Source organism: Lethenteron reissneri, chromosome 7 (genome assembly GCF_015708825.2).
Source record: "Lethenteron reissneri isolate LAM-NWPU_2019-01 chromosome 7, ASM1570882v1, whole genome shotgun sequence".
In the NCBI taxonomy this organism is placed as follows: Eukaryota; Metazoa; Chordata; class Hyperoartia; order Petromyzontiformes; family Petromyzontidae; genus Lethenteron; species Lethenteron reissneri.
Genome location: NC_083785.1, coordinates 1,495,700 through 1,511,077, shown reverse-complemented (window position 1 = coordinate 1,511,077; position 15,378 = coordinate 1,495,700). Strand labels below are relative to the sequence as shown.

General features: G+C 46.7%; 1 protein-coding gene across 1 annotated transcript in view; it reads right to left on the bottom strand.

Annotated features, from left to right (window-relative positions):
• The window catches only part of LOC133358777 (tenascin-X-like), a 151,946-nt gene that overhangs the window by 37,105 nt on the left and 99,463 nt on the right, over positions 1-15,378 (bottom strand). The window contains exons 52-61 of the mRNA XM_061577225.1: positions 13,961-14,152; positions 12,869-13,141; positions 10,495-10,581; positions 9,033-9,224; positions 7,652-7,924; positions 7,353-7,439; positions 5,862-6,044; positions 4,437-4,709; positions 2,297-2,383; positions 922-1,113 (exon numbers count right to left, since the gene is read on the bottom strand). Coding sequence (XP_061433209.1) covers positions 922-1,113; positions 2,297-2,383; positions 4,437-4,709; positions 5,862-6,044; positions 7,353-7,439; positions 7,652-7,924; positions 9,033-9,224; positions 10,495-10,581; positions 12,869-13,141; positions 13,961-14,152 — 1,839 coding nt within the window. The remainder of the gene's footprint in view (positions 1-921; positions 1,114-2,296; positions 2,384-4,436; positions 4,710-5,861; positions 6,045-7,352; positions 7,440-7,651; positions 7,925-9,032; positions 9,225-10,494; positions 10,582-12,868; positions 13,142-13,960; positions 14,153-15,378) is intronic.

The window sequence follows — 15,378 nt, the reverse complement described above, 5'->3', positions numbered from 1 at the left end:
TAAAAGTGTGTTGTTTGGAAAAATGCAAGGAACCGAAAATAGAGGAAGACCTCGCAGAGAATGGCTTAACAATGACATCATCAGAGATTGGTGCCAGAAAGATGTGGCACTACTTGAGCATATTTGCACAAGACAGAGGGAAGTGGAAACCAGTGACAAAATGTGCAGTGGACATCTACGGGCTATCCGCCCATGGATCGTGATGATGATAACAAAACATTAGTACAGATTGGGTTACTTAATGTATCTCAACATTTACTGATGTGCCTCGAGGTTTGCATTGTCATGCAATACTAAAATCAAAATCGCATTCATCAACAACACTGCCTTAAAATAAAAAATATGTATATAAAACTGTTGACATTCGGGCAATGGCCGTTCTTCACAGCATATCACATTTTTAGCAAATGGGCATCATGGTGGCGAGATGTTAACTATCTCGCCTTGTATACAGAAGGTCGTGGGTTTGATCCCAACCCTGACACCTGTATATTTGGAGTTTGCATGTTTACCCCGTGGTCATATCGATTTTGATCTGGTTCCTCCGGTTTATCCCTCCACGTTCAGAACATGCGTTTTGAGTATTTCGCTGCTATAAATTTGCACGCGATAAGCCACTTCGTTGAGATATCATTTTGTGGCCAGATCGCTTTTGAAAAAGAGCTATACAGCTCGGTGGGCCTTACCTGGTAATATAAAAAATAGTTGAGTTTTATAGTTTTAGTTTTAATAGTGCTTGTGCACCACTGCCACCACAGCGTCGCCAACACATTTATATTCTATCGTAATATATTATACGCATTTAATTTATAAACTAACATTCCCGCAAGCTATGACACAAAAAACAGTGATCAAGGGCATGTTCGTCCACTACATTGCTCAATAATAATAATGAAACAACAACAACACCATAGCAAATACCTGCGGTAAGAGTTGTTGAGAAGGGATTGCTCTCCAAGTCGTCCTTGACGGAGGCGATGGTGATGTTGTACTGTACTCCGGGCGTGAGGCTGTCCAGCACGAGCGACGTCTGGTCGTACCTCACCAGCTCGTCCAGCCAGTTGCCCTGCTGCCCGTGGAGCGGCACTCCGCGTACGCGGTACCCCGTGAGGCCTGGAAAGACAAAAATGATTAGGGAAGGCGCGTGTGGGATATTTTCTTTGCTAGTATAAAATTGATGACACACGGCAAGAATAGGTTTTACCCCCTTTCTGGCAATAAAACAGGTGAAACACTGGCAAAAAAATGTCACCATAGATATAAACTGCTCATCCCGAGTTGTAAATGCTCTGATAGTGCATTGTCTATGTACTGTTCACCTTTTGGCGTTCTCTGGTCCGACACTGGTGGCGAGAGAAGACCCATAAAGAAGGCTGTCTCTCTGGCGTAGGCCAAACAGTTTCAAAGACGATGCAGATATCAGAGCACGTTTGTGTTGCATACCACAAGTATGTGTGGTTAATGCAGACTTTATTCCTTGCAAAACGTATCGGGTGCTTGAACATTTTAATACCTGCTTTCCTATCCAGAAAATGGTAAAACCTATCGTTATCGTTTCATCGATTGGAAAGATGTGCACTGGTTGTACGACACGCAACTCGGGAGACACAAGCGGTCTCTCGCTAAGGGTACTACTATCAGTATATCCCACTTTGATGACAGAATGTACTTGCGAAGACGTGCTTCATTAGATCGATAAGAAAGTTTGATTTAAATAAAAGCACAGCCTTATGTTGGTTTACATTTTAATATAGTTCCATCAATTTCAGATGTAAATAAGTTACAAAAGTTGGGGAATTCATCAAAGACATGACCATTTGGATAATCAATTGAGAGCTACGTATTCCAAAGGATGTGCACACATGACATGGCCTAGCAGTAGCACGTTCGGTACTTGTTGCAGAGGATCACCGTTTGTTAATACTGTGGATGCATTAACCAAGGACCTATGCGCCACCTGCTTTGCAGTTAAAGATCACGTGGCGTTGTTCAAATAGAATAGGCATATGGTGTGTGCTGCATCATGGTCCAAATTTGTCAAATTCGAAAAATTACCTGCAAATTCCTCCATCAGGAAACCAATGGCACCCACCGTCCATTACCGGCAGACTAACACCCGCTTGCAGGTCAGGTTCTGTACTAAGCAACGTTTTGCCGCACGGGAACAGCTGCCGCTGGCGGAGCCTCATTTCAAACGTCTCAGACGAGACGCGAGCCGTTTAATCGCATGCACAGCACTCAAAAAGGCGCCCGGATGTAAATGGCAGATAAGTCTTTTTTTTATTAAAACTCTCACCTGGCGATGAAACTCTCTGCCACGTAATGGTGAGTTCGCCGGTTTCATCGTTCGATTCCACCTTCACATCCCTGGGAGGGCCCAGCTCTGTTGACAGACGCACACGTTCGTGGATGAAGGCGCGAGAGCATTTTGCCCGTGTGCTCCGCGGCATGCGCCCCGATAAAAGCACAGCAGCGTTTTGGCTTCTTTACAATGAGCGGTAAGGGTGGAGCCCTGGAAATGCTTGCCGACGATCCCGATGACCGTATGACCTCATCTCGCGTGAGCTCAAGGAGGGTGGTTTTTGGGTCTACCCTTCCACGCTAGCCAGACGCCTTTCAAGAGGTGGGGGTACTCACACTTTACCCCACCTCACGTGATATCCCCCCCACCTCCATTTACACCACTGGGTAGTCAAGAGATGAGAGGGCGGGATTTAAGGAGATGGGTCCATTGTTTTGATAGCCACACCGGGAGATCGAATCAAAGCGGTGATCTCTGGGGATTGCATTTCCAGTTACACCACCGCGCCAGAATCCCTTAACATCCACAATAATGTGTGAACAATTATGTCTACAATATATTAATACGTGACTTTACCGAAAGATTGATATTAAACCAATAAAGTAATAATAATAATAATTTACACTCCTCGAGCACCTTTCACCTGGAGGTCACAAGGCACTGTACACACAAAGGCAAAGATTTCCCCGTGAAGCCTGAACAGACTGTTGGGGCAAGTGCTGTTAGCGAGCACCTACGAGGGCCGGAACGGCACACGAGGGGGTGGGTGGCCAACGCCACGCCCAGTCGCCTTCGTCTCCCCAGTGGTGATATTTACACACCACGCCAGGAAATCATTTGAGGGCGAGTCGACCTAGGGGAGGCCCAGGACCGGTTCAGATAACTGTCACTGGTGGGTTCCTAACGCAGCGAGCTAACCACTACACTACCGCTCCCCTGCACAAAACATGCACACACACACGTGCAGGCTTACACGAATAAAATCTAACCCCAAAAACATGTGGAGGGGGGGGGGGGGTCAGCAGATCGAGCGTCCAGTGACAGTGAATTCCACAACCCGGGGCCAGGTGAGGAGAGGCCAGGTGGTCACCCATCATCGTCGTCGTCCAGAGACGCGACCTCGGCACACGCACAACGGGCCAGACTCGGAAGGGTGAAGAGTCCTCTTGTTGGAAACATGGGTAAAGGAGGTCCTGTATATGTACTATGTAATACAGCAATCCCTGACCAACAGCTGAGGTGGCGAGATATTAACTACCTCGCCCGGCATACAGGAGGTCGCGGGTTCGATCCCGACCCCGACGCCTGCTGTATATTTGGAGTGTGCGTGTTCTCCCCGTGGTCGAGTGGATTTTTCTATAGGTCCTCCGGTTTTACCATCTGCATTTATTAACATGCATTTAGAGTATTTGTCTGCTATACATTTCCACATAAGCCACTTTGTTGAGTTATCGCTTGTGGCCAGGTTGCTTCTATAAAAGAGCTACATAGCTCAGTGAGCTTTATCTGGTAAAATAAAAATTGTTTAGTTTAGTTCAATTGTTTAGTTTCGCATCAACGGTTTTCCTTCGGCATACCAATGTTCTCACCGCGGTATGGAGTTTTGCGTCTCCGCGGTTTAGCACGGCAACCGGCACTTGCAATCTTAAATGACCCCGCATTGACGTTCTCTCCGTGCATCGTCTATCTCCCAGCTCCCACCACAGCTCTCTTCCCACCACCACCAGGTGCAGGGTGGGCAAAGCCCCTCCTCCTCTTCCTTCTAACAACCCCATTACCTCATCACATTCATCAACATGGACTTCAACCCTTAGTCTTAAAAGTTAAATAACATGATTGTATTGTTTTTAATCATTTTATTTGAACATTTATTGTTTTGTATTACGTTGGTGTCTATTTTATTTGTGTTTAGTGACGTAACGTGCAACATTACTAGTGTGACCACCACGGACGCGGTTGCCCCTAACCCCCCATTTCCCACAAGGCCTTCGTAGAACCAACCACGGCGGTTTTCAGGAACGTAACCCCCGCGGTTGTTGTACGTGCATTACAGAACCATTACAAGAACACTGCGATTGTATAGAAAAAAATCCCCATTGGTGCGTTTTCCCCATCTGAGAGTGTCCACAATCACCAGTGGTGTGCGAGCGCCGTGCAGGATCACTCTCCCCGTCCTCCACCAGGGTGGAGACTCCAATATCATAAACCACGCCGGGCCGGAGGCCTTCGACGGCGTAGACCCCCGTGCGAGGCCCCACGACGGCCTCCAGGAGGGGCGAGGAGTCGCCCGGCAGAGACACCGTCACGCGATAGCCCGTGATGCCAGGCAGGGCGAGCGGGGTCCAGCGCAGCACCAGAGAGGTGTCGCTCACGTTGGCGAAGCTGAGATCGAACGGCTCAGGCAGGTCTACGGCCAGCCAGCCGGCCGCAGCAGCAAAGCGAAATTAAGGATCAGCAAGCGCAGATTAAATGCAGCCGAGTTAGACGAGCGAAGGACAGCAACATTATTTCCAAGCGCAAAGCCGATGGTGACAATTAACAAACGTGCATCATTTGGTCAAGCATTTCGAAGCAACACGTGGTTTTGTTGGTAATGGTTTAGTATAAAACTCACTGAGAACAACGGTTGTTTTAACCACCACACGTAAATACAGGCCTTGCGATAGTGATGTTAAATGGGGAGGACGTTTGGGCTTTCAATGAGACTCCAAAAAATGTAATGCAAAGCTTTTGGAATTAAATGGATGCAAAACTAATTTTTATCAAATGATCACTAATGTAGTGGATTTTATGCACAAATGTAAATACGTATTCATATATACAGTAGAACTCCAGTTATCCGTGGTCTGGTTATCCTGGGGATGGTTTATCCGTGGTGTGGTTAACCTGGGGTTGGCAGATCACAGATCGCTCTTCCAGTTATCCGGGTTCTTTATCGAGCTAAATGATTTTTTTCACTGCACCCCATCCCCCATGGAGTTAGGGTGCAGCATGGACCTATAGTTCACTGCACCTCCGCACTTCTGGCGGTGGTTGTTAGATGCTAACAGTACCTGTACCCATGGTCAAGTATCTTTTTGGTACAGAATACAAGGATAAATATCGTAAGCTCCAAAAGCTTTGAATTCGCAACACTTTCAAATTATGAACGTACAAAACCGGCAACAGACGAAGCAATGGAAGAGAAAAGCGTTTAAACAAAAAACGAATTTGCAAGAGCAGCGTTGAGCAGCACCATTCGCAGAGTCGTTAATGCTGCGTCAGAGCCAGCTAGGTGCAACGGCAGCGCCAGCAGCCTGCTGAAGCCGCCGAAAAAGCAGGGCAGCAACGAAGCAGCAAACCGTCGCTCGCTCACGCTTTACGCTGCAGCGTCACGCAGAGCGCACCCCTGGACAGCAGTGACGCTGCGCCCTTCATCTGGGCGCCCGGTGAAGTGTTTAAAATGCGAACGGTCGTTTTTCCTGGTGTCTCTCTTCCAGCGGCAGCAAAAAATTCAGCGCGAGCGTCTCGGATGAAAACAAACAATTGAACAGAACGCTGGCTCGCGAGCGGACTTTACCGGTGGTGAGCGTGGTGGAGAAGGGTTTGCTTTCCAGGACGCCCTTGACTGTGGCGACCGTGATGTTGTACTCCACGCCGGGCGTGAGGCCGTCCAACGCGAAGGACGTCTGGTCGGGCCTCAGTAGCTCGTCGAGTGAGTTTCCACGCTGCCCACGCAGGGGGACCCCGCGCACCCGGTATCCCCGTCAGCCCTGCAAGCGGCGGGAGGGGGGTGGGAAACCGGCAAAAGGGTCAGCGGATAGCGCACGGCGCGCGCCCAGAGCCGCAGAACGTACAGCCGGCACGAGAACCGGTGAAACCACCACTTTCTTAGTTGAAGCGTATCGACATGGCCCAATGGCTTCCGTTCTCCGTGGTGAATGGCTCATCTCAGGTGCACTCTCTCCCGTGGCTACCATTCTCATCCATCCCTTCCAGTCTTGTCCAAGCCCATTAACCAATGGGTTTTTTGTTTTTACAAATAGCATGAGGTTTGTTCAGTTAGTATGAAGATGACATCTTCTCTAATGTGCATTCTAGTCCTCTTCCCTCGCCCCTCCACTTTCCCGTGCCTCCCCGAACTCTTTCGTGATCCCCAAGTATCCTCCATAGCGGTCACTCATTCCTCATTCCTTGTAGCATGAACCCTGCCATCTAAATCATTCTATTCTGCCATGGTTTTTTTTTAACTATGTTAAGCCCATGATGGAAGGCTCCGTGTAAATATAAAATTACATTCTATATTAGCTTCTTAATGCACGAGTTGCTCTCTCTGTTGTTCTAAACGTGCACAGCTCCACATTTATTCGCGTACTTTTCAGCTTTTGTACCATTTTATCTTTCAGGGTTGCGAGTTTCCTTGCTTTGCTCTCGTGTCTATAGGTTTAACAGCGGGAATTCATATTTTCAATTGTCCATCTCGCCAAAAATAGGACCTGGATGTAGGCATTGGTATGAATTGGCAAGCCATGGTCTATAGCCTCACACAGCGATAACATGTGAAGTGTTTAGACAGATGGACATCATATTTCCTGTAAATAACAATTCTATTCTATTTAGAACTAATATAGCGCCCTTTCCAGGGCGCTTTACAAAGCAAACCAACAGCGATACACAACGGGGCAGAAGAGGATGAACGCGTGGGGTGGAATGGCTGTCAATGAGGGAGGTGATGGAACGGACGGAGGGACAGGGGCTGGGAATGGACCTGATTTTGTAAGGGTAGGGAAGGAGGAATAAGGTGGAGTGTGATGGTGAAGGAGGGTGACAGATGGGTGCAAAATGGATGAGACAGCGGGGCACATGCGTGAAGTGATAAGATAGATAGGCGCTGTTGCTGGGCATGGATGAGGGTAGGTGAAGGATGGTAGGGAAAGAGGTCTGGTGGCCGGATAGTTGGGCTGATTGAGGAGCACGGCGGAGGGCTGGGGAAGAGATCTGGTTAGGTGCACGATGACGTGGCCGATTGGCTTCCTTAACGATAAAACACGTTGATGTTTCAAAGGCTCACCGGGCACGGCGACTCTCTGCCAGGAGATGGTGAGAACTCCACTGGGAGAGTTGAAATCCACTTGCGCGTCCTGTGGTGGCATGAGAACTGCAAGTACATGCGGACAGCTCGTTAGAAATCCATTGATATTGTTGATTTAAAAAAATGTTGAACTTCTTTCGCACCGTACATAGCCAACCGTGCTAAATCGGAGGTGCGCACTAATATCGTACGCCGATCGTCAATGTCTTTGTGAGTTTTAGAAAAAATTAAATTGGCACGAGGAAGAAGAATTGAGAGAAAGGATTTATATTCTTTACTTGTTGTCTGCGAGCGCCGTGCAGGTTCACTCTCCCCATCCTCCACAAGAGTGGAGACGCTGATATCATAAACCACGCCAGGCTGGAGGCCTTCGATGGCGTAGATCGCCGTGCGAGGCCCCACGACGTCCTCCAGGAGGGGCGAGGAGTCGCCCGGCAGAGACACCGTCACGCGATAGCCCGTGATGCCAGGCAGGGCGAGCGGGGTCCAGCGCAGCACCAGAGAGGTGTCGCTCACGTTGGTGAAGCCGAGATCAGACGGCTGGGGAATGTCTACAGCCAAACAGAAGAAAAACGGGGGATATGTCACATTCTTGAGAGGACCACTTGAATTCAATCTCCAAAATAAAATAATAAATATTTCAGGAACTAATGTAAAGTATTAAAGGCTGAGTATTTGTAGATCCGTAGAATCAAGCAATGTTTTGTAAATGTAAGTGTTTTATACGTGTTTTTGTGTTTAGTTTGTTGTCCTTCCCCCGCACCTCCGATTAACATGGTTGGCTACGTACGGTGCGAAAGAAGTTCAACGTGCATACATTTTAATCTACAGTGAATTTAATCTCTCACCTACCTCGCATGGCTTCAAATCAACATTTCAGAAAATGTATTTAGGAAATCCCCACCATGTCATTTTCAGAAGGGTTCTGCATGAAACCTTTAGAACAATTCCTCAACAACTTTGCATGTGCTAGCACACCACAGTATCCAGAGAGAAAAAAACATAAGAGGCCAGGTAGCAAGTTGGTAATTTGAAATATTTTGGGAAATTATAGCTTCGCGCACAACACTACATTAACTTGAGTGTAACCATTAACCCATTTAGAACAATGCAACCGATTCGCAAAAGATGTGCGCGATTTAAATTACGTTTATTATTATTCAAATAACTGATACGTGTTTGTAATTACATTTGTGTACATGTAATGGCTGCCTTCACACCACGTTAACTCGTCATGTCATGTACATTATTTGTGCGCCTGAGAGGGCACTTTAACCCTTTTCCATTCGGGATGACGGTATGTGCACATCATCAGTTTTACTTTCGATTCCGTTATGACGGAAGTGTAGATCAAAATTAAACCGGAAGAAAAACTAAAATAAAATAACTTGATCGGTACCGAGGCTCCCACAAGGCCATGCGGGAGGGCGTGTGGCACAGTGTAGCACCAACTATTGTAGAGTGCGGTCAGTGTCGCTACGATTCTCTGCGGACGAGTACAAGGTTTTCAAAAACAATGGTGCCACTACGTGCCTCTCTGAACAAAATTCATGCCGAGCCGCTCGCTCGTTCTGAGATTCAGCGGTAGAAAGACACCGTTCCACCCCACATCTTCAGACGTCATGGAACGGGAACGGGGGTTAAAAGAGGGCAAAATACCGGTGGAGATTGTGGTGGAGTAGGGTGTACTCTCGCGGCCATTGCTGACGGCGGTGATGGTGATGTTGTACGAAACGCCAGGCGTGAGGGCGTCCAGGGAAAACGAAGTCTGGTCCGGCGCCACGAGCTCATCCACCGAGTTGCCTCGCTGCCCGTGGAGTGGCGTCCCGCGCACGCGGTACCCGGTCAGGCCTAGCGACGGAAAAAAATATAACACACGGCCAACGATCCACGCACCCCATGCCGCGCATTTCGCAAGACGGTCGGTCGCACCTCGCCCAACGCTGTTTTATCGAACGAGTCTTTCGGCTATACACATTTAAACACGTTGGATTTTGCGACCAATATTATCTATAATTAATCACAATTCTGCCAAGCTGGTTGTAATCACCAGCAAAACGTCGCTCGAATTGTAAATGTCGTGGGTTTACTCTCCCACACACCGGTGTGCTGAAGTAGTAACTAACTGGCACGTCCTGTTTAAGTGACAAACCTTACCAATTGGCTGTGTCAGGTAGTGGCGGGTTTAACGACCCATTTATATTTACGCACTTTAACAAAAACCCACCCTCCCCCTTTATTATCGGCTACAAACGGTTTACTTATTTTTAAGAACGTTGCTAAGATTCTCAACTCCGCATCGACAAGTAGGGGATGGGCCACTCTACTGTACAGTACAGTAGATGAATGTCTCGTCACCATCTCCCCTCCCCAACACTCACGCGGTGCTCTCTAGCCCCACGAGTGACCAGCATCTCGTACACAGTCCTACACCACGGAAGCCCCTTCCAACAACCACACCAACATCTTCACCTTCTTCATCATCATTATTCATTGATAAATACAATTTAAAAAAAGTGTAAAAGATTTTAGTTACGTCCCAATTTCTATTTATTTACCATGTATGTTTTGAGTATGTTTTTATTTTTGTGTGATGACAAGGGGGGAATCGTGAAACATTATAATTAAACAAAGAGGGAGGGGGTGACAGTTGACATTTGAATCAGTTTACACGATGCCATTGCATGCATTTAGACAGTCTGGTTGCTAGAAATTTCCACATAGACCACTTCGTTGAGCTATCTAAAAGTGATATGGAGCTAAGTAGGCCTTGCCCTGGTATTGTAATTCACATTCACATGGCTAATATAACGTTTCTCTCTCAGTGTCACAGACTCCGCTCGGATGAATGCGGCCTCCTCCGCGAGCAAACGCTCATTCCGGGCAATTATTGGCAGGCCTCTCTTTCAGCGCCTGTGCCCAACGCCCTCCGAAACTTATACCCCCCCCCCCCCCCCACTGTTCATCGTATATTTGGTCATCTGTGCTTTCCACCCTCCCGAGTGTATCTGCTGAACTTCTTTCGCACCTTATGTTGCCAAAACTATGCTAATTGGAGACGTGGGTATCTGGGAAAGGAACTCGATAACACAACAACCGACTTCTCCTCCCGAGGCAGTACCTGGAGCCGTCACTCGCTGCCACGTGATCGTCAGCGCCCCGGAGTCCGGGCTCAAGTCCACGTGCACATCCTTCGGCGGTCCAACAACTGTGACGCAAACACCCGTGCGCACATTTTACGATTTCTTAAAACGTACACACGTAAAGTACTAACATGTTCATGACGTAAAAACTCGCATGCCATTTTTATAAATATGCACACGTACGGTACAAGCATGTTCACAAGATAATTGAGAAGTCCACAGGGGCGACGGGTAACACCACTGGTGAATGTTGCTTGCCCTGTCTTAGCCGTGAGATCGAGCTGTTCTAGGATTCAACTTGAGACACCAGGTCTCACTCATGCGCAAATTCACGTATAACTATAACACTGTATAAACAGTGCGCAAAGGCAATACAAACTTTACTTTTATTCCTATTATTCACATTTAAAACAGATAAGTTGTGCTATTATTTCTGTTATTTGCAATCTTTTGCAAAATAACTGGATCACGGGGTAGGTGATGAAAAATAATAGGCTTTACTCTTTCTGGCAATAACACAGAAAGTGGTAAGATGTTCAAACACCAAATAGACACCCATTGCAAGGCGTCATCAAGTCTGCATTAAACATGCAAACAAATGTGATGTAATGTATACATTAAATCTTTACTTAAATCTTTCGTGACTGCAGGAATTCATATTCTTTGGGTCTTTCAGTAAAGCCACGTAGATGGAACAAATATGGGTGGCTTTCCTGTAGACAGTGTCCCATTGAGCCATCAGGTCTCTTTTCGATTACAATATCACGATGTTTCGATCACAACACAAGCAATCGTCATCAGGTGAAAAATACAGCGGGAGAGCTGCTGAGAATACATCATGGTGGGAGCTCTGCTAAGGCAGGGAGTTATAAAGGTTTGAGATGGGTGTAGCCCAAGGGTCAGTGGGCAGGGCTAGAGATGAATTTTGCATGTAAATGTAAGATCAGAGAAGTCTTGACAAACGAAGCTTTGGGGGTGGCCATTGCATTGTGAGAGATTAGCATGTCAAGGCATTTGCTTGTAAATGTAAGCTCGGAGAGAGCTCGGAAAGAGCCATCGCAACACGGAGATGGAAAGAAGAAGCCGGATCCATACATTAAAAAGTTAGATGGTGACAAGATTGTCATCAATCAGAGCAACAGAGCAGTTATTTTCGACTCTCTGAGTTACATGTTGCAATGGCTCTTTCCGAGCTTACATTTACAAGCAAATTTCTTACATTGACATGTTAATCTCTAACAATTCAATGACCATCCCACAGCTTCGTTTGTCAACATTTCTCCGATCTTACATTAACATGCAAATTTCATCTCTAGCACCGCCCACTGACCCTTGGGCTACACCCATCTCAAACCTTTAAAACTTCCCGCCTTAGCAGCGCTCCCACCATATATTCTCAGCAGCTCTCCCTGCTATATTTTTCACCTGATGACGATTGCTTGTGTTGCGATCGAAACGTCGTAATATTGTAATCGAAAAGAAACCCGATGGCTCAATGGGACACTCTCTACAGGAAAGCCACCCATGTTTGTTCTATCTACGTGGCTTTACCGAAAGACTCAAAGAAAAATGTATGCATTGTCTTTGAAACTGATTGGCCGACACCAGGGACAGCCTTCTTTATGGATCTGTCTCACCGGCGTTAGACCAGAGAATGCCAAAATGCAAACAATACGAAGGCAATGCAAACATTGAGGAATTTAGAGCTCGGGTGAGCAGATATATTTATATCTATGGGACAAATGATCCCCAACGTATGCACAATGAAAAAGGCTCACTTGCACAAAATACTCCCACATGCAACCTTGGAAGCACCCTCATGAAATAGATCCAGCAATGTTTTCTTGGTAAACGAGAGTAGTCATAAAAAAAAGATTAAACTTATGTCTGTATCTTAATTTTGGAGCTTTCGTGACTGCAGGAATTATTCTTTGGTTTTTTCGGTAAAGTCACGTATAAAGATAAAATAATAAATTAAATAATAGCATACGACGTTTCGATTGCAACACAAGCAATCATCATCAGGTATAATGAAATAGCGACATAGAATCTAACCAGAAAACTATTGACAGACATATAAGCAGACAGATATCACCAAGATACATAGAGAGAGCAACCCAGGTACAGAGAGGGGTGATCGTCTCTGTGGGGTGGCCTTAAATAGACAGATGATGATTGCTTGTGTTGCAATCGAAACGTCGTATGCTATTATTTAATTTATTATTTTATCTTTATACGTGACTTTACCGAAAAAAACAAAGAATAATTATGTCTGTATGTTGAACTTCTTTCGCACCGTACGTAGCCAACCGTGCTAATCGGGAGGTATGGACAAATGGCTGTGACATTCACCAGTACTCTGCGAGCTCCGTGCAGGTTCACTCTCCCCGTCCTCCACGAGGGTGGAGACCCCAATATCATAAACCACGCCGGGCCGGAGGCCTTCGACGGCATAGACCCCCGTGCGAGGCCCCACGACGGCCTCCAGGAGGGGCGAGGAGTCGCCCGGCAGAGACACCGTCACGCGATAGCCCGTGATGCCAGGCAGGGACAGCGGGGTCCAGCGCAGCACCAGAGAGGTGTCGCTCACGTTGGCGAAGCTGAGATCGGACGGCTGGGGGACGGCTATGGCCAGCCGGCCGGCAGCAGCGTGAAAGCACAGTGGACAGAGTTGTCAGCAAGCGTAGGCTTCAGTGCAGTCAGCTGAGAAAGCTTTCAAGCAACGTTTTGCCGATTAGATAAGCGTAGCATTAATGATAATGGATTACTGCTGCAAGAGCACAGCAGTTTACAATGAGCTGCGGGCTAGCATGCTCAAATAAGCGTTTTGGATCATGTTCTTACTTGTAAAGTTTAAAATATATTTAAATAATCTGCAGGTCAAAATGCAACTGTTTCTCAATGTTCTATACAACAAGTGCATACGACACCCTGCAGCTGCCAGAGGCAGTAAATTTAAACACAATGTCATACCTGTCAACCCCTTATAAGTGCCTACCTTATTACAGACCAATTCAGACCTTAATGGTCACCCCGTGCCCTTATAAATCTGAACATTCATCCTACAAAGTCCCATCACAAGGGAGAAACACAAACAAATATATATTTTTTGCCCTATTGAAACGGCCGTACACCGTATGAACCTGAAAACTCAATTTCAATGGAAAGAATACGGGTAAACCGTATGGGTTGGCAGGTATGCAATATTGAGAAAAAGATTAAATCACTTAACCCAATCATGAGCCAAATTGTGAACATTCATCACATGGCAAAGAGGGTGCATCATTGCATGAATAAGAAGATGCCAGGGTCAGAGAGCGCGCAGCAAACCAGTCAGCAATTTCAAAGTGCCTTACTAGGCTCGCATAAGCCGTGCCAAGCAATTTTCATTGCAAAACATCAGATAGACCATTGAGGTGCGTTACCAAGCCAAGGAGCCCTCACCAGTTGAATGTATGGTGGACGAAGGTTTGCCCTCCTGACCGTTCTTGACGGCCGTGACGGTGATGTTGTACTCAACACCGGGCGTGAGCCCCTCCACGGTGACCGACGTCTGATCAGGCCTCACCAGCTCGTCCACCAAGTGGCCGCGCTGGCCGTGCAGGGGCGTTCCACGCACTCGGTAGCCCGTCACCCCTACACAGGGTCAAACACAACGTGGATATTACACATACTCCATATGCCGTCTCCCAGCTTAAAACTAAAAATAACCTGTCAAATATCCAATATCAAACTGCACTAACATTTCGGCAGCATCACTTCAACGCAAGAAAAACCTCTGGACGGGTTTCAACATTCAGCGTCTCATCAGCAGTTAGGGTTGCCTCTACCAATGCTCGTGAACTGCACAATGTCTATGGGCAAGGACCCCCCCCCCCTCCCTCTGTTGGACATGGATCCCACTTCGATATTGAAATCACAAAGACAATGATCAATTGCATCGTTGCGGAGAATATAAAGTTACGAAATAAGCCAAGTTGGTAATTCGTCTCCCGCACAACTGAAAATGCGAAAGAGACAAATCGTTAAGGGGACCTGTTTTATAACATTAAGGAGGTAGAAATCGATTTCTAGTGAGGGACTGAAACGGTTCTCTTTCATTTCCCCGATTGTTGTTGTTATTCGTGAACGTTTTGGGAAAGCGGTTTTTATAAAAGTGCGATATGAATACAAATTGTGAAGGTATAATTGCATTAAATGGAAAAATAAAACCAAAAATATAAACAATGCACTTTACGGTAACATTAAATATTTGACACATAGATATACATATTTTAATCTGGCTGGACAGTGCACTTGAACTCTCAATCTTAAGTTTAAATATTCTAATAAGTGTCATGAATCAATTCTGCAATCCTTCAGGATTTGTTAAAATGAGCATCACTGTGGAAGGAGAGGTTATCATTTGAAGAGACTGGCCCCTGCCAGAGCAATGACGAGTTTGCTCCACTGCTGAAGGAGGCGAGCATGGCACAGGGAGACCACGGTTTTGATTTGAAGTAAAATTACTCTCCTTACATTCTTAAGGATGAATTCAACTACGTTTCAGAGACACAAAGAACAATGGGGACACTGCCCCATCATCACACACAAACGGACATACATGTGCAAATGCAGATGCACAAAGACCCCCTTAACAGACTGTTGGGGCAAGTGTTGTTAAGAGAGCCCCTATGAAGCCCAGCATGGCAGACGAGGGGGAGGGTGGCCAGCACCATGCCCAGCTACCTTTGTTACCCAAATCGTGATGTTTACACACCGCACCAGGTACTTAAGGCAAAGTCGACCTATGGGGAGACCCAGGACTGGTTCAGATCAGCCACTGGTGTTGGCCATAACGTAAATTGGACCCGGGTCACCGG